The 24013-nt window shown below is 39.2% G+C and overlaps 4 protein-coding genes and 1 pseudogene across 5 annotated transcripts in view; 4 read left to right on the forward strand and 1 right to left on the reverse strand.

Annotated features, from left to right (window-relative positions):
* The window catches only part of LOC135249382 (oocyte zinc finger protein XlCOF6-like), a 156255-nt gene that overhangs the window by 75133 nt on the left and 57109 nt on the right, over nt 1–24013 (forward strand). The gene's annotated exons all lie outside the window — the stretch shown is intronic.
* LOC135249394 (zinc finger protein 257-like) overlaps nt 1–24013 on the forward strand; it is a 97760-nt gene that overhangs the window by 54594 nt on the left and 19153 nt on the right. The gene's annotated exons all lie outside the window — the stretch shown is intronic.
* Nucleotides 1102–8597, forward strand: LOC135249401 (zinc finger protein 260-like). The gene is made up of 2 exons (XM_064325018.1): nt 1102–1314; nt 4662–8597. Exon 2 carries the CDS (start codon nt 4695–4697, stop codon nt 6606–6608), a length of 1914 nt encoding a protein of 637 aa, XP_064181088.1. The 5' UTR covers nt 1102–1314; nt 4662–4694; the 3' UTR covers nt 6609–8597.
* On the forward strand, nt 13742–16312 carry LOC135249550 (zinc finger protein 723-like; annotated as a pseudogene).
* The window catches only part of LOC135249375 (zinc finger protein 271-like), a 70627-nt gene continuing 64825 nt past the window's right edge, over nt 18212–24013 (reverse strand). The window contains exons 1-2 of the mRNA XM_064324946.1: nt 21962–22653; nt 18212–20677 (exon numbers count right to left, since the gene is read on the reverse strand). Coding sequence (XP_064181016.1) covers nt 18720–20645 — 1926 coding nt within the window. The 5' untranslated portion in view covers nt 20646–20677; nt 21962–22653 and the 3' untranslated portion in view covers nt 18212–18719. Of the gene's footprint in view, nt 20678–21961 lie in introns of the transcript that reaches the window.

The raw sequence follows: 24013 nt of genomic DNA on the forward strand, positions 1-24013 counted from the left end.
TAGAGTTAGATAGAACTTGACAGACAAACAAATCGACAGATGGATATAATGCATATAATTCTAACACATACATTTGTCGCTGAAATATCATTTAGATATTAAATCAATGATAAATTGCTCCTGAACCACATACATGAAATGGACTCATCTGAAGGCAGACAAAGAGTATCAGATGAGTTTTAGATTATGTAGCTTATTTGTCATAGGAACTTCTGCATTGGTTTAACTACCACACATCCGCTCACAATTGCATATTAGAGACAAAAAATCTTGCTGTCCTGTAAAAAAATTATATTCAATAAAGGAAATCAGAAATGGATACTGCAGAATTTCCAATAATTATACTTTAAGAAAATTAATTTACCCTAGTTTAACCCCCACATGTCCATGATAATTGCATGAGTTTCTACTATTTACTTAATGTGAAGAGATACAAACTGCAGCAGGGGTAAAGCAGAAAAAAATAACACAGTGAAGGTCAAGGGAGTTTATTTAGAAAATTTTAAGGTTCAAAAGAAATGGCTTCTGCGCTCACAATGTAAAATAATTTAATCCACAGTTCATGTAAAACATCAAAAAATAAAGAGTGCAACAGAGATCCACAACTATCTCAGATAATACATTCTGTCCTTTTTAAAAGAACAAAATATTTACAAACACTTGTTATAAAATGAAAATGGCATGCCAGCTTGTCCGATTGTGCTGTTTTATTTCAGATGCTTGTCCAAAATAAGATTAACAAGGAATTTCAACTGTGCTACTGCAAACACCCCAAAATGGTTGGCCTTCCACCTTTTATTCTTGCTTTTAACTCTAATCAAACACCCACCAAATAAGAATTTGGAAATCAAAGTTTGGCTTAAAAATAAGAAGGGATTGTTGTTCAAATTCTCTGATTGTTCGAAATTTGAATTTCAGGAACACTTCCTACACAAATTGCATGTAATGATCCTTTCATGAAATGTTTCCCACAGAGTAAACTTCTCAAACTCTTCATCTATAGGAGTTGTCTTTTGATAATTTAGCTTTTTCTGCCAAATCTACTGCTCCACACTCCAGTCCAGTTGGTGGCGGTAATGCAACAAAAGCTGGATTGTAAACTGCTATTCGTCCACAGAAGTAGACGAAGAAGAAGGAGAAAAAGATGATGAAAACAGGAGGCTTGTGGTGCTTCCGTAGATTAAGCCTGCTCTTCTGAACAGAATGCTGTTAATTTTACATTTTATGGCTAACACAGATTTTGCGAGCATGTGGGATCCTTCGCTTCCAAGAATTTAGTTTCGTCCAGTTTAACCAACGAGCGAGTGAATCTGGGTAAGTCCCCAACATTCTGATGCTTTCACTGTTCAGTTAGTTTTGTTTACAAGCAAGCTTCAAATCGAGTTGGTTTCCATTCGCTAATGTTTGCATGAGATATGTTTGCGAATTTGTTCGTTGATTTTATCCTAGAATTGTGCACATTATATCATTCATTTTCCAATTAGAAAGCTTCGTATTGGTACAACGTTACTTTGAGATTGTCAGGAGCATTACAGTGAGTTAAAGATCTCGCCCAATGAAGTTCACGACAATGGCGTCACCTTGTAGGACGAATTAATCCGTGGCACATGTGGACATCCCGGAAATATGCCGAATTGGGTGGCATTGCCTGTTCTAGTCTTCACTACAAAATTGAGTTGGTTAGGCTCTAATTACTTTTCAGTGAAGTAGCCAGCCGCATTATGCGCATCCCCGCCTATGCATTACATTACATTACATTACATTCATTTGGCAGACGCTTTTATCCAAAGCGACGTACAAAAGTGCATTTTCATGATCGTAGACAACTGCTGAACACGGGTTCAGTAAGGTACAATTACTTATTTTGTACAGCTATTTCTAGCCGAGAACAATGAACACTATCCTGGTCTAACATCTGCAAAGCCAACTAGGCAGAATAAGAAGCCACAGTATTAGGACAAATACAGTTTACCAAGAAGTGCAGGGATGGGGCAACATGTAACAAGTGACAGGAAAAAAGGTTTTTTTTTTGTTTTTTTTTAAATATATATTTATACAGCGTGGTGGTGGTTAGTCTAGGTATAGTCTGAAGAGATGAGTCTTCAGGCCACGGCGGAAGATGGATAGTGAGGGGGAGGATCGGAGAGGGATGGGGAGTTTGTTCCACCACTGGGGAGCTAGGGTGGAGTGCGTCGTCAGGTATGGTCGAATCCTCCTGATGTTGTACAGGAGGAATCTGCAGGACCGTGATGTTGCCTTGATGTGCTCCTTGAGGTCCAGTTGGTCATCCAGGACCACCCCCAAGCTCTTGGCAGAGTGAGAGGTAGTCACTGTGGTGCCATCAACCGTGATTGAGAGTTCACGAAGCAAGGAGGTCTTGTACGGGAAGAAGAGCAGCTCAGTTTTGTTGAGGTTGAGCTTCAGATGGTGGCTGGCCATCCAGGTGGAGATGTCAGCCAGCCAGGCAGGAAGAGATCTTATCATTGACCTGTGTGGCTGAGGGGAAGAAAGAAAAGAAGAGTTGTGTGTCATCTGCATAACAATGATAGGAAAAGCCATGTGAATTAATGACTGAACCAAGAGATCTGGTGTATAAGGAGAACAGCAGAGGACCCAGTACAGATCCCTGCGGCACTCCCGTAACAAGTGGATGAGAAGCAGAGGCAGACCCCTTCCAGGTGACCTGGTAGGTCCTATCTGCAGGATAGGAAGCGAACCAAGACAGGGCAGTCCCGGCAATTCCCATCCCAGCCAAGGTGGAGAGGAGTATTTTATGGTTGACCTTGTCAAAAGCTGCAGACAGGTCAAGAAGGATCAGGACAGAGGAAAGGCGTGAGGCTCTTGCAGTGGCAAGTGCCTCCGTCACAGCTAGGAGTGCAGTCTCTGTTGAGTGCTCGGATCGGAAGCCAGACTGGTGAGGGTCTAGCAGGTTGTTCTGATGGAGAAAAGAGGTTAATTGTTTAAGAACTGCTCGTTCAAGGGTTTTGGACAGAAAGGGTAGAAGGGATACGGGTCGATAATTTGTTACATCGGAGGGGTCTAAGGTGGGTTTTTTGAGTAGTGGGGTAACACGAGCCATCTTAAAAACAGAGGGAACATGACCAGAGGAGAGAGAGGAATTAACAATGGAAGACAGATAGGGAAGGAGCTCACTGGAGATGGATTGGAGAACTTTAGATGGGATGGGGTCAAGTGGACAGGTGGTTGCGCGATGAGAGGTGATGAGTGATGCTTGTACACTAAATGGTGTCATGGAATTCTGATGTGATTTGGTAAAAGAACAAAACATAAAACAATACCTGACATCCTATAACTACAGGAGAATAATACAACAAGGCGAGATTAGGAGTTGATTGATACCAATTTAGCATTTTGTCAGAAATGGGACAAGTACAGCATAAAGACAGGACGCGTTCACACGTAAATAATGGTAGATCCTTGTAAAAGAGAATTAACTTTTTTCTGACTGCTATAAATCATACTGAAGAATGGATTTCTTCTTGATCTCTAAGTCCTTGACTGAATGTTTAATTGAAAGAGCTTTTTCCATGAGTGGGTAATGCTGCATGAACCAGCAGCTGCTCTCAGGCTCGCTGCCCTAATGCTGGCTAGCAGCCCAGCAGAGTTAGAGGCTGCCCAGCCATTAGCTGCTTGGTGACTGTGGGCTGACTGGAGCCACTTAGGCGAGCCTGTGGCCACAGGTAGCCAGGGTGTGCGAACCCTCCCCCTGTACAGAAGGGCCGCTGTTAGCCACAGACGTACAGTACCTCACCCCGCGCACCTACCCTAGGACATAGCTCTCGATGGCTGCAGTTGATCCTGCTATGGCAGCCGGTGCTCATGGTATGTCCAGATGGTCTAACTGGGGCAGTGCACTGGACAGCGATGGTGACTCTGTGCCAGTCCAGGCAGCAACATCTCAAAAAGAAATGGGGGTGGTGAGATGGGAGCAGGGTGACCTGAGCGGGACCCGGTCAGCCAGCAAACCACAGCACCCCAAAATCTTTAGGATGAACCCCTAGAGCAGCGGCCTCAAAATCCACATCAAGTGTCCAGGGGCATCCAGTGATGCCGCTGGTATAAACCAGTTCCACTATAAATCTGATGCAGACCAGTGTTCTGGCCACCTTGTGCTATGACCAGCCCAGTCTTCACTTCAGAAACTGTTTTCGTCACTATTCCATAAGAAAACAAGAAAAACAAACAAACATAGAGGCAGATTGTGCTTATAAAATTGATATAAGGTATCAATCAGGGACGATCAAATGGTTTCTCCCAGCTTATAATGCAAGAGTGACCACAGTAGTCAGTCAGGCAGAGTTTAAAGAATGTGTCAGCTGCTTCAGTAGGACCTGTTTTATTATGCCTCCGGAACGCCTTGAGGGAATTTCTTCAAATTTGGCACAAAGGTCCACTTGGACTCTAGGATGAACTGATTAGATTTTGGTGGTCAAAGGTCAAGATCACCGTGACCTCACAACACAAGTTTTTGGCCATAACTCAAGAATTCATATGCTAATTATGACAAAGTTTCACACAAATGTCTAATAGGATAAAATGATGACATTTTATATCCAAACTGGCTACTGGTTGGTGGAGGTATATCACCTCGAGGCGGTATTGTTAATTAAGGCTAAATACCTTCCCCTGTTTCTCTCCAGGAGCTGCACTTCTGCACACCTTTGAGTAGCAGTATGATGCAGGCAGGAGTCTGTCTGAGACAGAACACTGAGACAACACTACCAGAGCTCACTGAGCAGCACAGGACCAGACAGAAAGAAGCAGAAGCAGAAAGAAGTGGACTGGAGTCTGTACACATGGCAGAGTCAGAGACAGAGTGTGCTGCACCAGGACTCAACACACTGGAGCCAGAGTGTGTTACAGCGCACTGTGGGGTCAGTGATGTACATCACACACACACATCACTGATTAAAACTGAAACTGATCTGGGCTCCACCCACACTGGGGATTTTAATACAGCAAACCTTTACAGTACAGAGCTAGGACATGTAACCCATCTGCATCCTGACCAAATCAAAACAGAGACTGATGATGGAGGATACCTTAAGGCAGAACACATTGGTGACTTGCTGGATATTAAATGTGTTAAAATTAAAACTTATGAAATGAAGTGTGAATCCAGTGAAAGTATAGTGAGTAATCTCATGAATACTGTGGTAAGTGAAGCTGCAGTTGATCACAAAGACCAGATTGAACCATGGCAATGTGCCGGAGAGTCAGAGCCCAACTGTAAAAAAGAAATTAATGATGTGCCTACCAGATATGGGGATGTAAATCATCACTGTGAAATGAACGCTGAAAGTAGTCACACCAGAATTGTCCAGAAGATTACAAACAGTACCAACAAACATAATGATTTCCAGGGAATGGATGTGATAACTGAACACATGATAAATAATTCAAGTAAAAACCAAAGCCTTTTGAATTTCCGTCAAAAAAATAAAATTTGTAGAAATAATGGTGCAACTAATACAGGTCAAAAGCGTTACAAATGTTCTCAGTGTGAGAAGTGCTTTAATTCCAAATCTGGTTTAAAAAAACACCTGACAATTCATACAGGTGAAAAGCCCTACAAATGTTCTCAGTGTGGGAAGTGCTTTAATTCCAAATCTGGTTTAAATAGACACCTGAGAATTCATACAGGTGAAAAGCCCTACAAATGTTCTCAGTGTGGGAAGTGCTTTGCCACTATATCTAATTTAAATGCCCACCAGAGAATTCATACAGGTGATGACTCCTACAAATGTTCTCAGTGTGGGAAGTGCCTTTCCTCCATTTATACTTTAAATAAGCACCAGAGAATTCATACAGGTGAAAAGCCCTACAAATGTTCTCAGTGTGGGAAGTGCTTTAATGACAACTCTTGTTTAAATAGACACATGAGAATTCATACAGGTGAAAAGCCCTACAAATGTTCTCAGTGTGGGAAGTGTTTTTCCTCAACATCTAATTTAAATGTCCATCAGAGAATTCATACAAGTGACGAGCCCTACAAATGTTCTCATTGTGGGAAGTGCCTTTCCTCCATTTATACTTTAAATAAGCACCAGAAAATTCATACAGGTGAAAAGCCCTACAAATGTTCTCAGTGTGGGAAGTGCCTTTCCTCCATATATACTTTAAATAGCCACCTGAGAATTCATACAGGTGAAAAGCCCTACAAATGTTCACAGTGTGGGAAGTGCTTTTCCACTGTAGTTACTTTAAATAACCACCAGAGAATTCATACAGGTGACGAGCCCTACAAATGTTCTCAGTGTGGGAAGTGCCTTTCCTCCATTTACACTTTAAATAGCCACCTGAGAATTCATACAGGTGAAAAGCCCTATAAATGTTCTCAGTGTGGGAAATGCTTTTGCAGAATATATAATTTTAATATCCACCAGAGAATTCATACAGGTGAAAAGCCCTATAAATGTTCTCAGTGTGGGAAGTGCTTTTCCACCATGTCTACGTTAAATTGCCACCAGAATATTCATACAGGTGAAAAGCCCTTCAAATGTTCTCAGTGTGGGGAATGTTTTTCCCAGCGAGGCACTCTGTATCGCCACAAGATGATTCATGAAGGCGAAAAATCCTCCAATTAGTGTGGGAAAGGGTTTGATACATAATCTCATTAATTTCCATCAGCATGTTCATGTGCATGGAAAGCTCTACATATGTATTCAGTGTGAGGTTTTACTGAGAAATATTTTACTGCAAAATACCCTACTTCATCCAGATGAATGTCCCTGAGTGTACAGAGAGCGAGATGTGTTTTTATAGAAATAAATAATAATTATCCACCAGACAATTCCTGCAGGTGAATAGGCCTGTATTCAGTGTGGGAAGAGGTTTTCACAAATACATGTTTTAAATTTCCCCAAGATTCATACAGAAAAAGCCCAACAAATATCAACTAAAAAATTGCATTAAACACTAGAATATTCATAAAGGTGAAATGTCTTAGAGATTTACACAGTGGGGGATGTGTTATTAATGAAATCAATTTTAAATTTCCACAAATAAATTTATTCAAGGGAGAATCCCTCCATGTGTATATACTGTGGAAAGTGTTCTTTTCAAAGCCAGTCATTAAAATGACCGGCACAAAATTCATACAGATGAAAAGCCCCAGAAGTGTCCCCAGAGTAGGAAGACATTTTTTCCACAAAATCTAATTTCATTTCATTTATTTGGGTGAAAAACCCTACCTACATCAGTGTGTTTTCCAGGCATATCATTTGTGCTGCCACCAAAGAATCACTGCAGGTGTAAAGCTTTTCATATGGCCTTAGTTTTTCAATAAATAATTTATTTTTAATGATGACAATAGAGCTCATGCAGGTGAAAAGCTTGAGAAATTCTAATTGTGGGAAGTATTTTATGCATGCAAACTTTGTGATGTACTTTGTGTAGGGAGTGCTTCCAACACCTGATAAATTGTGCCGAAATGCTTTTTATTTTTCATAAATCATCTGAAAAAAAATGGCCTTTTATATGTACTCAGTGGAAGGTTTGTTAATTTTCATAATTTAAATTTATATAGAATCTTCACCAAACATACTTTATCATGACAGGCTGTATGAGTCTGTTCATTGCAGGAAGGTTTAACGTGACACAAGGAAAAATAATAAATGTGAGAAGTTGTTTGCACAATGGTTCATTATGTTTATTTCAACACCAGAAAATCCGATCATGTGATTGTAACGCATGTAGCTCTTTTACAGACTAAAGGAGATTTTTCGACTGAGCCTTCTTATTGGTGCTTATTTCTATGATACTGAATCCTCAAACAAAACTTTTCTAACAAGTTGTTAGGTGTAAATTTGCACTTGTAATACATTTGTGATATTTTTTATGTTAATGTGCCCTGTCACAGGCAAACATTTCCTAGTAGCAGTGAATAGTTCTCCCAGTGGTTTTCCTTGCTGATCATACATGATTTGAAAAACATGAGAAAACCGAGATTCATTTTTTCTTTAACAAGTGTGTGACCATTTTATTCTTTAGAAAAATGTAATTTTCCTTGAGGCTTGAAGGCTGAAATTGTTTGAAATTTACACCAGTGTAATTGAAAGAAACAAAGTGAAAAGTGTTTGAATATGCCGTAGATAGAAATATGGTAATGTGCATTGCTAATACGTATTCTAAAAATGATCTTGACAGTATTGCACTTTTTGGTTATTTTTCTGCCAATGTAGAGGCTGTAGTGTGTATGTTGGCTAAAGCTGACCAGTAGACTTCAGTCCAGACTCTCATATCAGTTAAGGATATGTTTCACTCCTGAATTTTCAATGCTGTATATGAATTGTGTATGAAATTAATTTACATATCCTGAATCTCGTCCAGTGCACGCTGGGATAGGCTCCAGCGCCCCCTGTGGCCATGCCCAGGGTAAGCAGGTATAGATAATGGATGGATGGATTAATTTAAATGAATATACACATACCATGCTATATAAATTTCTGTATAAATTGTATCTGTATCTGTATGGGTCATTGCTTCCTGCTTTACCACCCGTTCGTAAATGTAGTTTAATTCCTGCTGAACATTCCTCCTAACACTAAGTGTGCAATAAATAAATTTGACTCCCATGGTGTGTGAATAGTATTAATTATTTTACACGTTTGGAATGTGTCTGAGCATGTAAGTGTTTTTTTAAGGTAAATATGTTTTTTAAAACTAATCTGATTCACTTACTAGACATTTTTCACGGATCCATTTAAGGCTTGAGTTGATTTTATTCATTTTGGTTCTGCGTGTGTGCAAGGTCTGTTGTCCCTAGTATGCAAATGTGTGTGGACATGGTAGTTACAACTAAGCAAAAGTTCCCGAAAGAGACATTTGGACACTCCCAAGAAGACACTAGCTAACCAAAGGATATTGTGGATCTTTATAGGTGAAAAATACTATATATTTTATAATATATGCTCATGGAAGAAGTGTGCTGAAATTAGCTCCTTTCCCCCCATGCCTGTCACCCTCTCCTTCCTTCTCTGCCTCCCTCTCCACCTTCATCTTCTTGGTCTCACATTGCCACCTCTGGCAGCATTTGGTCTGTAAGGTTGTAGAACAGCCGTTAGCTATCTTGTGTCCTAATCCATTTATTGAGATCCTTCGATTACATTTTTAGTCAATTAGCCCACCCCCATCAATATGTCAAACACATCCCACAATTTCACAACCCTGGCCTAAACCCACACAGCAGTAAGCCTAAATGGATGAAAAGCCCTGCCTTTGTGTTCTGTGTCAGAACTGTTTTAACACAAAATATTCTTTAGATATACACAAGAAAATTCATACAGCCCTACAAGGGTACACAGTGCAGGAAACATGGAGAAACCAAAACGTATGAAGGTACCCTGAAATAGATGCTGAGAATGTGCACTTGAACCACACGTGCATTGTTTGATCACAAGTCTAAAATTGTGGAGCTCAGAACCAAATCAAGTTAAAAAATGTCTATTGTCCTGAACATAATTGAGCTCACTGTACATTAAAGTTGCAAGCAGAAAAATCGTTCTGGTGAAAAACCATACAGCCTTTCTACAGGCTATAGGGGCTTTTCCACAGAACCTTTTCAAAGCACTACTACAGGGTACTGACTCCTCAAGTAGAATTTAGAATTTTTCAGGTGGAAATATCCACTTGCAATTAATTCTTCTTGTTAGCTGTAGTCTTGCAGCACACCTCTCCTTTAGCATAGTAGTGCAGTGTATAGTTTGTCTGTGGTATTCCTTGCTGAGCATATTTTGGACGGGCATTTGAAAAGCAGCGCAATGTCTGGGGCAAACTGGCATCACATTTTCTTTAATGGCAAATCTGACCATTTTACCATTCACATTTCCTTGTAGTCTGACAGCTGATATTTTTTTGATGATGAAATTGACACCAGTGTGAGTTGGAGTTGTTTGAAAGAAACAATGTGAAAACTGTTTGCATATACTGTAGAAAGAAACATGGTTGTGCCTTGCCAACATGTATTGTGAAAACTTTGCAGTACTGTCCTTTTCAGTTCTTTTACTGCCAGCTTAGTGGCTGTTATGTGTATGTCAGCTGCAGATGATTATTAGACTTCAGACAATATGGTATCTCAGTTGATGATCTTTGTTTCACTCTTTATTTTTCGCTGTTGTATACGAGTTGCATATGAAGTAATTGTACATTTTGTACTGTATGTGCACATGCCCAGGGCTTTATGCCATGTACATTTCCATATAAATTATTTTCCTACAATGTGCCATTGCTTTCTGCTTTACTACCCATGCTTATCAATGTGGTTTCAATAGCAGCAGCAATGTAGCAGGTTAATCGTAACTATAGCCTTACATTAAAACCACAAATATAACTTATTTATCTATCATAATGTGCTTAAGCAGAGTTGCCCAGTCTGGTGAGGGCATGAGCGTTATTCCATTTCTGGGTGGTTAATGTACTTTTTTACGCTAATGTCAAGACACTGCATAGTTCATGCCTGGCTTTCATTATTTACTGTATGTCTTGCAGTGGGCAATCTCATTGGTCCAGCTTTATGACATCTTGGCCTACATGTGTATTGTTCACATGGTAAACTTACCAGTTGCTGATGACCATCCCAAAGGCAAACATGATGGGTGCGTCCAATTCAGCCAGAAATAAACCGTAGGTATGCATGTGATCGCGGATGCTTCAAGTTATGCAAAATCGATTTCAGGCGTGCGTCGTGGCCCGGGAATTGCCATTCTCAGTGAAGCCTGCAGACTCCAGTGGTTACCTGAGGTATTGCAGTTTAGTGAGCCCCTGGTGTCAAAAATCTAATTTCTCCATTGAACTCCATTCAAAACTATGAATGTACTCTGGCCAAATTAAATTATTTTGGGGAAGACTTTTCTTCCTAACTTTTCAAATTTCTTCACACCGAAGTGACAGTGTAAAAGTGAGTCCCACAGATGAAGATAAAGATGTATTTAATTCCAGTTTGGTCCACATTGTTTTGTATCACAGTGCAAGCACCTGCGTACATGGGCACACCTGTGCTTGAACAAGTATGAGGCTGTGCTTGACTCATCGATGCAGAAAAGGGTTGAACTGAGAAATTTTCCTGCACAAAACCGAATATCAGAATACTCTGAGTATTAAACCTTGACCTAGGATTACATGAATCCACTGTCATTATTGTTTTGATTATATTGTAATTTTGATATTATTACTATTCATATTACTATGTTGATTCCACCATATTATCCTTTTGACTGCATTGTTATTTTGATATTGCTGCAAATATCCTACTGTTACTTAAAATGTTATCAGGTGTAGTACTTCTGTCTTTGCATGATGATAGTGCTGGTGATCACAAAGAGTATGACAAATAAATAGGCCAGCATTAATAAATAATGAAAACAGATTAATGTCTTTAATTTGCTCTTAAATTACTTTTGAGATGATGCTATGGTACTGATTAAGGTGATAAGGTGATCTTAAGAATGTATAGTTATGCATTCTTAAGATCCCGGTGAGAACTTATCGGAGAACACCCAGCTAGCAACTGCGCCTAGCAATGCAGTGATTGTGGTAACTCCCAAATCGATGAGGAGCTGCTTTTGCTTGCTTCTTTACACCAAGATAAGCGTTCACTAAGCAAATAGCCTACCAATAATACCAGTCTGGTGTGTGCTTATAATAAATGAATGTGAACAGGTGGTTGTTTCTTTTCCATTAATCACGTGGAGCATCCAGAAGATGAGGCTGTCAACACAGCAAGCAACTGAGCACTTTTAAAATAAAACACTTAGCTAACTTAAAAAGTCAAATATGTTAATGACTGAAATTAATTTCTTAAAAAAATATGAAACACCATTTAAAATGCCTGAAGGCTCTCCAGAAGGACACTACATGTAGACAGTTTTCAACAACATTTAGTGTCTCTAATCTCCAAATCTGGAGCCCACTCCATGACTTCCCTGGGTACCAACCTGTTACGTGCCATGTTTTTCTTTTGTGTGGACTTCCCTGCCTTCACCTGTCAGTCACCATCCACCAAGTCCCACCTTCACCAAGCCCCACCCTCCGTGTCAATTCTGGACAGCCAATCATAACTCGCCACATCTACTATAAAAACCCCACCTGTTTGTAACAATGGATGTCTGACTGTTTGCTCTGTGTTATGTCTTTGACTATGTATGTTAACACCTCATTTGAACTTGTCTTGTTTTATGTACACTTCCAAGGCTTGGGACAGGTAAGACTGGGGGCTCCTGTACATATGCCCGTAGGCTATGTTTTGTATAGATTCACTAGTCCTTAGGGGTGATTGCCAACCAATTGTATTTCAGTCTGCTAGTTAGAGTAGATAGGCCTTTTGTTTGTGTACTTGATACACTAGATTAGTTTACTCTCTGGTTTAGCTAGCTTGTTTGTTTGTTCTTTTGGCAACATCCAGCGTCCGTTGACCCTGGTAGTGTGTGTCTGGGTTGTTATATGTCTGGTAGTTTGTTGCACCGTTTTGTTTATCACAGTAAACACCCGTGCACTGAGTTGCTGCTTTGTCTGTGTTTTTTTTGTTGTTACCTTATCTACAGCATTAACATCTCCCGGCCATTTAACATCAAGTTACATACCCCATGCACCCCTAGACCCATGGGGTCGTAACACAACCCTCTTGTTTTCTCTTTAGATTACATTTTTCTAAACATAAGACAACTAAAAAAACAGCTTAGTGGCAGCGTAACTGTAACAGCTTTTAAATTTACAGAGACGGGGATCTTGTTTTTGGTCTCCTAGCATCCGATTCGTGCCAGAACACACTCCAAAAGCCGTACTAACTTTTTAAAATAATAATTTCATTTATTTCAAATAAAAATAAGGCCTTATGCCTGTAAATTACTTCCAGAATCTGTAGTTCTATTGTAGTTCACTTTGAGGCTTTTAAATTCATAAAGGGGATTAACAATCAAATCACCCCTAAGTCTCTTTTTACTAAGCTTGAAGACATTAGCTTGAAGACTCACCTCTTCAGGCTGCACCTCTCCCCATCCCTCCCTACCTCCCTGTAAATGACTGTAAGCTTAGGGTTGTAACTAGGTAGCTGTTTCGTAGGTGACATAGTTAATGCACTTGTCTTAACTACTGCTTGTATTTTTGCATAGACTGCATTGTTGCTGTTCTTGTTTGTGTTAGTGTTAAACAGTTTAACCTTCAGGGTCCAAGTTGAACTATGCGGTTGTTCCCTACACTTGGAGCGGTACTTCCCTCTAGGGTTTTTGTCATACTTGTTCTTGGTTATGGTTATACACTTTGTTGTGCGTCGCTCTGGATAAGAGCGTCTGCCAAATGCCTGTAATGTAATGTAATGTAATGTAATATAAGAATCTTAAGTCTTTCCTCATAGCTTTTATCTTTCATACCAGGAATCAATTTAGTTGCCCTTCTTTGAACAGTATATTCAAAATATCCCTTGGGTATATGCCATCAGGACCTGCTGCCTTATTTGTCTTTAGTTTATGTCATTTATTCAGTGCTCCGTTATCCTCTATACCAAAAGCTGGTGTTGATCATGAAGACCAGACTGAACCATTGCACTGTGCAGGAGAGCCAAACCCAAACTGTAAAAAAGAAGAAACTCTGCCGACCAAATTTGGGGACTTAAATCATCAGTGTGGAAACAATGAAAGAAGGCACACAATTGTCCAGGAAGTGACACACAGTTGCAACAAACAGATACATTGTCAGACAACAAATGTGATCTTTGAATCCATGATTAATATTAAAACAGATTAAAAAGCCATTTAAATGTACATGGTGTGAGAAGTATTTTAATACCAAAGCTGATTTAAATGTCCACCAGAGAATTCATACAGGTGAAAAGCCCTACAGTCTTCAATGAGAGAAGTGCTTTAACACAATACCTAATTTAAATAGCCCTCAGAGAATTCATACACGTGAAAAGCCCTACATATGTCTTCAATGAGAGAAGTGCTTTACCACAATACCTAATTTAAATAGCCACCAGAGAATTCATACAGGTGAAAAACCATACAATTGTTGTCAGAGTGGGAAGTGCTTTTCCAGAATACCTCATTTAAATATCCATCAGAGAATTCATACAGGTGTAAAGCCCTACAATGGTTCTCAATGTGCAAAGGTCTTTTCCACATTATCTCATTTAAATACCCACCAGAGAATACACACAGGTGAAGAGCCCTACAAATGTATTGATTGTGGGAGATGTTTTTCCCAGACAAGTGCTTTAAATTCTCACAAGATGATTCATACAGGTGAAAAGCCTTACAATTGTACTCAGTGTGGAAAGTGTTTTTCGCATACAAGTGCTTTAAATCGCCACAAGATGCTTCATACTAGTGAAACCCCCCACAATTAGTGTGCTCAGTGTTGGAATTGTTTTTATATAAAATCTTAATTCAAATATTTGTCAGCATCTTCAAATGGATGAAAAACCATACCTTTGTAAACAGGGGGAAAGTTTCTTAAGCAAACTCTTCTTACACTAGATTTACACCTGAAAATTCATAAAGATGAACAGCCCTAGAAGAGTACACAGTGTAGGAAACGTGGAGAATCCAAAATGTATAAAAGTACTTAAATAAATGCTGGGAATGTGCTCTTCAACTACATGTGTATTGTTTGATTGCAAATCTAAAATTGTGGAGCTCAGAGCCAAATCAAGAAAAAATATGTTTCTTGTCCCAAACATTCTTGAACTCACTGTTGAAATTTACAGCAGTAAAACCTTTCAGGTAAAAAAAACATACAGCTTTTCTACAGGGTAAAGGGACTTCTCCACATAGCTACTATAAGGTACTGACTATTCCACTTTTTCAGCTGGAAATTTCCACTTGCTTATAAATGTATTTTATTTATAAAATTATTTTTTACCTGCAGCTTTGTAGTAGACCTTTCCTTTTGCACAGTGTATCATTTGCCTGTGGTTTTCCTGGTTGATCATATTTTGGACATGCATATGAAAAAAGCACAATTACTGGGATCCCAGATTAATCACAAGTCTGACCATTTTATTCTTTTTAAAAAAGTAATTTCCCTTTTAGTCTGATGGCTAATATTTTTTGATGATGAAACTGACACCAGTGACACCAACTTGTTTGAAAAACAATGTGAAAACTCTTTCTCCAACTTGTATTGTGAAAATTAACGTGGTTCTGGCCTTTTCAGTTCTTTTACTGCCAGCTTAGTGGTTGTAATATGTGTGTGTTGGCTGAAGCTGAATATTATACTTCAGACAGTATGTTTTATCTCAGTTGAGGATCTTTTTTTCACTCTTTATTTTTCAGTGCTGTATATGAGTTGCATATGAAATCATTTTACATTGTGTATGAGCTCATGCCAATGCCTTTATGCCATGTATATCTTTGTATTAACTCATGTCTTTCAATGTGTCATTGCTTTCTGCTCTGTTTACCCATGTTTACCAATGTGGTTACATTTTTCTTGCACATCTATCACTAATTGTGCAAGAAATTTGACTTATATGGGATGCAAATTGCATTAAGCATTTTCGGTGTGCCTGAACATTGAAATGTTTCCGCTGAACTCTCTTACTTAAAAAAAATAATAAAATAAAAAAACAGATTGTGAAATTTTTTACAAATACTCTTCTCGCATTCTGAGGGGGAAATCCTTCCTTCCTCAGTGATACCTCAGATAAATTTTAAAAATACAGTTTTAACTTGAACAGCCACTTGTTTATCTAGTTCTTCATTTGATTTCTTGTGAAACAGTGGCAGAAAGTCATTTCTGAAGTACTTCAGAACGTGGCATAAAAAGGTAAATTCAGCACAGACGGTTACAACCCAGACCGTAACAGGAAAAAGGATAAGGGAAGTGAGTGGGGAATGGGGATGGTAACTGCACACCGACGAGCAATTCAGGTCCCTATTTGCCTTTCCAAAACGTATGCATATTCGTTTTGCATATTCAACTATGAAACATGTACATACATGGAGCCAAGCAATCCAACAAAAAGTAAATGGTAAATGGACTGCATTTATATAGCGCTTTTATCCAAAGCGCTTTACAATTGATCCCTCTCATTCACCAGAGCAGTTAGGGGTTAGGTGTCTTGCTCAAGGACACTTCGACATGCCCAGGGCGGGGTTTGAACCGGCAACCCTCCGACTGCCAGACAATTGGTCTTGCCTCCTGAGCTATGTCGCCCCGTATATGTTTACTTATAAGAAACAAAAACATTTAAATCTTTCAGCTTGCTGATTTTTCATAAACATTAATGATGGAGAGTACAATGACTTATTTCTCAAAAACCAAAAAAAAAAAAAACAGTTTTTAGGAATCTACATTTGCGAATAAAACATTTGCCAAAAAAATCTAATTACTGACTATAAAAACTGTAATTCAAATCAAATTGTATAATGTATAATGACATATAAAAATACAGATACCATTTAAGAGAAATTTACATGGCATAAAGGCCTAGGCATGTGCACATTCACTTTGTAAAAGTATTTCAAAGGTAACTCATGTACAACAATGAAAAATAGAGTGAAACAAAGATCCTCAACTGAGATAAAACATGCTGTTGGAAATCAAATAATTAGCTGTAACTGACAAACAGGACAGCCTCGATATTGGCAGAAATTAACTGAAAATGGCAGCACTGTCAAGATCATTTTCAAACTACAAATTGGCAACGTGCACTAACATGTTTCTTTCTTTTAAATAGAATTTTATTTTCATTGACATGTTTCTTTCTACAATATATCCAAAACATAGTTTTTTAAAAAAACAAAATTTAATTAAAAAATATCAACATTCAGATTTCAAGGGAAATAACATAAATGTTCAAACACTTGTTATTAAAGAAAAATAGCATTCCACTTTGACCCACTCAGTGTGGTGTATTTCAAATGCCTGTCCAAAATACAATACGCAAGGAAAACTACAGGGGAACTATTTACTGTGCTACAATAAAGCAGGGAAGGTTTGCCTCAAAACAGCAGGTGACAGGTCACAAAAAATCATGACAAGAAAAAATGTCCACCAGACAACTTATAGGAAAATGGCTGAAATTCTACATTTTATTTGAGGAGTCATTGTGGTGCTTTGATAATCAGGCTCTGTGGACACGTCACTCACCCATTGCACTCATTTAGTTTCTGATGGAATTTTCCTGGTGTTGAAATAAACATAATGAATCATTGTGCGTATGACTTCTGAGAATGTGTTCACATTAAATCATGAGTATTTGAAACACTTTTAAACACTTTCTACAATATAAAAATGTATGCAGCATTGCATCTGAAAGTATGTTTGGTGATTACTGCAACTCTCTCCTTGCAAGCCTGCCAGCTTGTGCCATACAGCCACTACAGATGATTCAGAATGCCGCTGCCCGACTCATCTACAACCTCCCCAAATTCTCCCACGTCACTCCTCTGCTGTGATCACTTCACTGGCTACACTGCTGCCAACAGGACAGCCCCCATCTACTTGCAGGACATGACTCAATTCTATGTGCCTGCTCGACCACTCCGCTCTGCGGCAGCAGGGCGCCTTGTAACCCCTCCCACCCGCCCAAAGGGATCAGAGCTTCTCCACCCTAGCTGCCCAGTGGTGGAACGAACTCCCCGTCCCTCTCCGAACCTCCCCCTCACTATCCATCTTCTGTCGTGGCCTGAAGACTCATCTCTTCAGACTATACCTAGACTAACCACCACCACGCTGTATATTTCACTCTTTTATAAAAAATAAAATAAAATAAAAATAAATAAATTTTTAAAATAAATAATAAAATAAACCTTTTTCCTGTCACTTGTTACATGTTGCCCCATCCCAGCACTTCTTGGTATTTTGTATTTGTCCTAATACTGTAGCTTATTCTTCTGCCTAGTTGGCTTTGCAGATGTTAGACCAGAATAGTGTTCACTGTTCTCGGCTAGAAATAGCTGTACAAAATAAGTATTTTGTACCTTACTGAACCCGTGTTCAGCAGTTGTCTACGACCATGAAATGCACTTTTGTACGTCGCTTTGGATAAAAGCGTCTGCCAAATGAATGCAATGTAATGGGTAAGGAGTTGGTCTTGTAACCGGAATGTCACAGGTTTGCAGGTACGACACTGCCGTTGTAAACCTTAAGCAAGGTGCTTAAGTATACAGCTGTATAAATAAATGTATATGCAACAACAAAAAAAAAAGGTTGTGCAAGTTGATAGAAAATCAGGAAGCAAATAACACATTGCTTTGCAAAGGATATATGCATTTATAGAGAAATTTACATAACATAAAGGCCTTGTATGTGCACATTCACAATGCAAATTTATTTAATACACAATTAAAATACTAAATTGAAAAAAAAAAACAAAAAAAAAATGAGTGAAACAAAGACCCAATCTCACATAAAACATACTCAAGTATAATAATCAGACACAGTGAAGCCTCCACATTGTCAGCAAAATACTGAAAAGTATGCCAGTACTTCCAAGTTAATTTCCAGAGTACATGTTGGAAATACATACTACCTTGTTTCTTACTACTGTATATCCAAACAGTTTTCACATTGTATGCAAAAAATTCCTAAATGTGAGCCCAAATAGCAAATTCCAGTATGTTTAGTTCAACACCAGAAAATTCCACTAGTCTAAACACCTGTTCTCACACTGAACAGCATACCGATTAGGGCTTTTCATCTGTATGCTCATTAATATTAAACTTGTATTTTATATTAAAACATCTCCAACACCGATTACACTAATTGTAGGTCTTTTGACCTAAATGAATAATCTTGTGGCTATTTAAAGCACTTTTCCGAGAAAAACACTTCCCACATTGAATACATTTGTATGGCTTTTCACATGTATTAATTTCACTTCTGATTTGTTGAATTTTGTTATTTTGAAAGAAATTAATTAGGCTTGGGTTTTTACTTGAATTCATTATCATGGGTGCCGTATGAATACTCAGATGGCGATTTAAATTAAATACTCTGAAAAAACCCTTCCAACACTCGGTACATTTGTAGGGCTTTTCACCTGAATGAATTCTCATATGTGTATTTAAAATAGATTTGGAATGAAAATCCTTCTCACATTGTGCACATTTGTAGGGCTTTTCACCTGTATGAATCACCTTGTGCCGATTTAAAGCTTTTCTCATTGTAAAACAATTCCCACACTGAGTACATTTGTATGGTTTTTGACCAGAATGAATCATTTTGTGGTAATTTAAAACAGTAATTTGGGAAAAACACTTCCCACACTCGGTACATTTGTAGGGTTTTTCACCTGTATGAATCCTCATGTGGATATTTAAGTTACTTTTTTGTGAAAAACACTTCTCACACTGTGTACACCTGTATGGCTTTTCACCTGTATGAATTCTCTTGTGCCGATTTAAAGCTTTTTTCTGTGTAAAACACTTCCCACATTGAGTGCATTTGTATGGTTTTTGACCTGAATGAATCATCTTGTGGTAATTTAAAACAGTAATTTGGGAAAAACACTTCCCACACTCAGTACATTTGTAGGGTTTTTCACCTGTATGAATCCTCATATGGGAATTTAAAGTATTTTTCTGTGAAAAACACTTTTCACACTCAGTACATTTGTAGGGCTTTTCACCTGTATGAATCCTCTTGTGGGAATTTAAAGTACTTTTCTGTGAAAAACACTTCTCACACTGTGTACACTTGTACGGCTTTTCACCGGAATGAATCCTCTTGTGGCAAGTTAAAAGACCTTTCTGTGAAAAACACTTTTCACACTCAGTACATTTGTAGGGTTTTTCACCTGTATGAATCCTCATGTGGGAATTTAAAGTACTTTTCTGTGAAAAACACTTCTCACACCGTGTACACCTGTACCGCTTTTCAGTCATATTAATTTTTCTTTGATTGCTCTGAATTGTCGTCTTATGAAAAAAAGTCAATAGGCTTGGCTTTTTACTTGAATTAATTATCATTGGTTCATTTATCACATTTGTTCCCTGGATATCAGTATGTTTTATCTGACTGTTTGTGCTTTTCTGTCGGACAATTCTGGGCTGAGTTTTCTCATTGTTTATGTCACAGTTATGATTTAAATCCCCACATTGGGTCAGCAGATGATGAATTTCTTCATTTTTACAGTTTTGGTTTGGCTCTCCTGCACATTGCCCTGATTCAGTCTGGTCTTTGTGACCAACAGCAGCTCTGTTCATCACAGTATTCATGACATCATTCACCAAACATTCACTGGATTCATACTTCATTGGATCAGATTTAATATCAACACATTCAATAACCTGCAAGTCACTGATGTGTTCTGCCTGAAGGTATCCTCCATCATCAGCCTCTGTTTTGATTTGGTCAGGATGGAGATAGGTTACATATCCCAGCTCTGTACACTCGAGGCTCTCAGTCTTAATAAGATCCCCAGAGTGGGAGGAGCCCAGATCAGTTTCAGTTTTAGTGAGTGATGTGTGTGTGTGATGTACATCACTGACCCCGCTGTGTGCTGAAACACACTCTGGCTCCAGTGTGTTGAGTCCTGGTGCAGCACACTCTGTCTCTGACTCTGCCATGTGGACAGACTCCAGTCCACTGAGTTCCTCTTCTTTCTGTCTGATCCTGTGCTGCTCAGTGAGCTCTGGTAGTGCTGTCTCAGTGTCCTGTCTCAGACAGACTCCGCCCTGCATCATCCTGCTGCTCAAACTGTGCAGAAGTGCAGCTCCTGGAGGGAAACAGGGAAAGGGATTTATCCTTAATCAAACAGGCCATACTGCAGCACCTGGCACTTTTTTTGCACTCTGCTGTCCTGCTGATGCCTGATTGACCATAGGGGTCACATGGTGCATAACAATGATGGAGGAAACCCTTCCACCCTCCCAGGGTGATATCAAGTCTCAGGTCAATTTTTACATGAAGTGATATTTACAATGAGAATGCCATGTGTGCATTTTCTGTGATCAAGAATACTTTTAACCTACCAGGCTCCCCTTATTTTTTATACCTGAGATTGAGATCAGCAATGAAAGCACACGGTGTTCCGTGGAATGTGCCATTACCAAAACATCCAATGGCAGACTGGCTAGACCCTAATAAACACTCTCAAAGGGTGGTAACACATTTATACATGTCTCTTCTAGAGGCAACTTGCAAGAAATTGCCTGCAGACTTGATATGGGAGAAGGAACTTGCAAGTACTGGAGCCACACCAGACTGGACAAAAAGCTGGCTGAATCTGAATTAAGCATCTCGGAATCTATCACACCAGCTCATTCACTGTAAATTAATACACAAGGCATATTCCACACCATATAAATGGTTCAAAATTAAACTGATTACTTCTCCACATTGTACTGTATATCAGGGCAATGCTGTTGGCACCTTTTTACACATGTTTTGGGAATGTCTAGTTGTCCAAGCATCCTGGGGTCATGTCTGTCCAATACTATGTAAATTAGTATTTATAATGTGTAGTATAATGGGTAAGGAGTTGGTCTTGTAACCTAAAGGTCACCAGTTCAATTACCACTTCCATTGCATCTTTGAGCAAGGTACTTAACCTGCATTGCTTCAGTATATATCCAGCTGTATAATTTGATGTAAATGCTTTGTAAAAATGCTGCGTACCTCGCTTTGGATAAGAATGTCTGCTCAATGACCAAATGCCAAGTCCAGTTTATGACGACCACTGGCAATGAGGCAAAGCAAGGGTACGAACCAGAAGTGGTGCTGGAAACGTATGGCATAACTACCGATAGACATTATTGAAATAGCTTCGCCGATATCGTGAAGGCACAAGGATGTTTCTGATGCGACCTGCTAGTAAACTATACTGCCTATAGGCCAAGAAAAAAATCGCGAGTGAACAATGTCAATATTTTCATATACATAAATGCCTACTCAAAATATGACTAGACATGCCAAATGTGCTCCTCTACCTGGGGATACAAGTCAGATGGCAGAAGGATAACATTAACCAGTTACTTTCGTGCAATTTTTGAATTATTACCTTAACGATTGATTCTTCGAGGCAAAACTTCTATCCCTCAGGGTTTGTCCGTTTGCTCTGAGTGTTCTTCCACCACTGAGACAGCGGCAGTAAGATTACGTGTTAAACTCAAATTGAAAATAACTGGAGACAGCTTCCGTCGAATACTGTATAAAATCACTCCAAATATGGGATGGGTGGATGGCTAGATATATCTATCTAACTCCCTATAGCCAGTGATCGATCTTGTTATCAAGCTGACCAGATCACGAGCAGACGAGTGCAAACACTTATTTACTCCTAGGTGTGACCGATAATGACCGCATCTAGGCTATACGTATATCACAATTGTCTAGCTAGCTCTCTCGCTAGGTAATACAGACACAGGAGTAATTACATGCATACTATATTTACTCCTGTATGTAGCAGAGGAATGGTGGAGTCTATGCTAAACTATCTGTATTCACAACAATCTAGCGAGCATCTTTACATTTAAATCCAGGTTCGAAACAAAACGAGTACAACTCAAGCGGCCAAAACCAGACTTCGTTTTTGAAGCTCATTTCCTGGTGTTGTAGTCCCTGGTTGCTCCAGTATAGGTGTTTTCATATCCGGTTTCCATGTAAGTCTACGGTACAAATGCGATCAAAATACAAAGTCAATAATTTTTTCTCACAAGAACAAATAGTCATAATAGGTGTATTTTATTCGTCTTATGACTGTCCATGGGTCGATATCATGATTTATTGCGTCCTTTGGGCACAGTGCCAATATTTGTTCTGGACCAATGAGGAACAGCATGCGTCACTTCCGGATTACTGCGAAGGACTGAGCTATAGTAGGGGCTACAATCTGTGGTCACTGGGGTGACCGCCATTGAGCTTCAAAATGTGTTTTACAGACCCATGGAGAGGCAATGTGTGACGTCACAGTAGCTTTGTCCATATTTTTTACAGTCTCTGGTTTTGAAGCTCAATGGCGGGCGCGGTCATGTTCTCGATTTGGAGCCAAAACCATAGAGTTAAGCGGTCTTGTGATTTTACAATGTGATTGACAGTCCGGTGCGGAAAAGCCCATCAACCTGAACGAACGATTGCAGAACGAACTTGAGGCTAGCTGACTGTCTGCCGTTGTTTTAAAAATATATGATCAGATGTTTACGGAGTTTAATTTCCATCCGCGACTGTACTGTGTCATGTAATCACGTTACATGTATGACATTAATAATACAATTATGTTCAGTTATCTTCAATTTATGTTTCTCGGCAAAACGAATATGCTTAGCTAGCATATCAGCTTGCCAGTGAGCTAGGTAAGCTATCCGTGGTTAGCTCATGCATTAGCAATATGAACTACAGGGGAGGAACATCGACTGCACTGATGGTCAATCAATCAGAGATGTGTAGACTACTGGTGATTTGACTAGGCTAATTTTCATATAACTGTCTGGTAGACCTGCTGTTAACCAAGCAAGTTATCGTCGTAGGTTTTCGCCACAGTCAGTTAATGAGCCAGTAACTGCTACTAGATACTCTATCGCCGTTTGTGGTGTTCACTTGCTGGGTGACCGAAAAACTTCATAGGAGGATTATTTTATGGTCGTCTAGCGCAGCTGTAAATAGCACACACCATAATGAAATCACTACGAAATGGGATGCCTGCATTTTCTGACTTCGCACAGGTGGACCGTGGTCGGAGTCGCAATGTCCCACCGCAGTGACCATAAACTCTAGCCCTTACTGTAGCTTAGTCCTCTTTAGGAAGTGACGCAAACTGTACGTCATTGGTCCACAACAAATATTATAACAGTGCCCAAATGACACAATAAATCATGAAATCGACCCATGGACAGCCATAAGACGAATAAAATACACATATTGTGATTATTTGTTCTCATGAGAAAAAATTCCACAGTTCCACAACTCCACAGTTCCCACACTTGTCACTGTTCCTTTTCCCCAGCACTAACAAAGTGGCATTTAATCTTGTGTGATACAATCTGATTCTTGTTATGATGATTTCCTCCCTTCTGTTCCTTTCTTTATAGTACTTTGCTAAGACCGACTTTTGTAT

The sequence above is a fragment of the Anguilla rostrata genome, chromosome 2, assembly GCF_018555375.3.
Source record: "Anguilla rostrata isolate EN2019 chromosome 2, ASM1855537v3, whole genome shotgun sequence".
Classification (NCBI taxonomy): Eukaryota; Metazoa; Chordata; class Actinopteri; order Anguilliformes; family Anguillidae; genus Anguilla; species Anguilla rostrata.

Excerpts from the sequence above, each read along its gene's own strand:
- LOC135249401 (XM_064325018.1), top strand. The coding sequence starts at position 4,695 with ATGATGCAGGCAGGAGTCTGTCTGAGACAGAACACTGAGACAACACTA.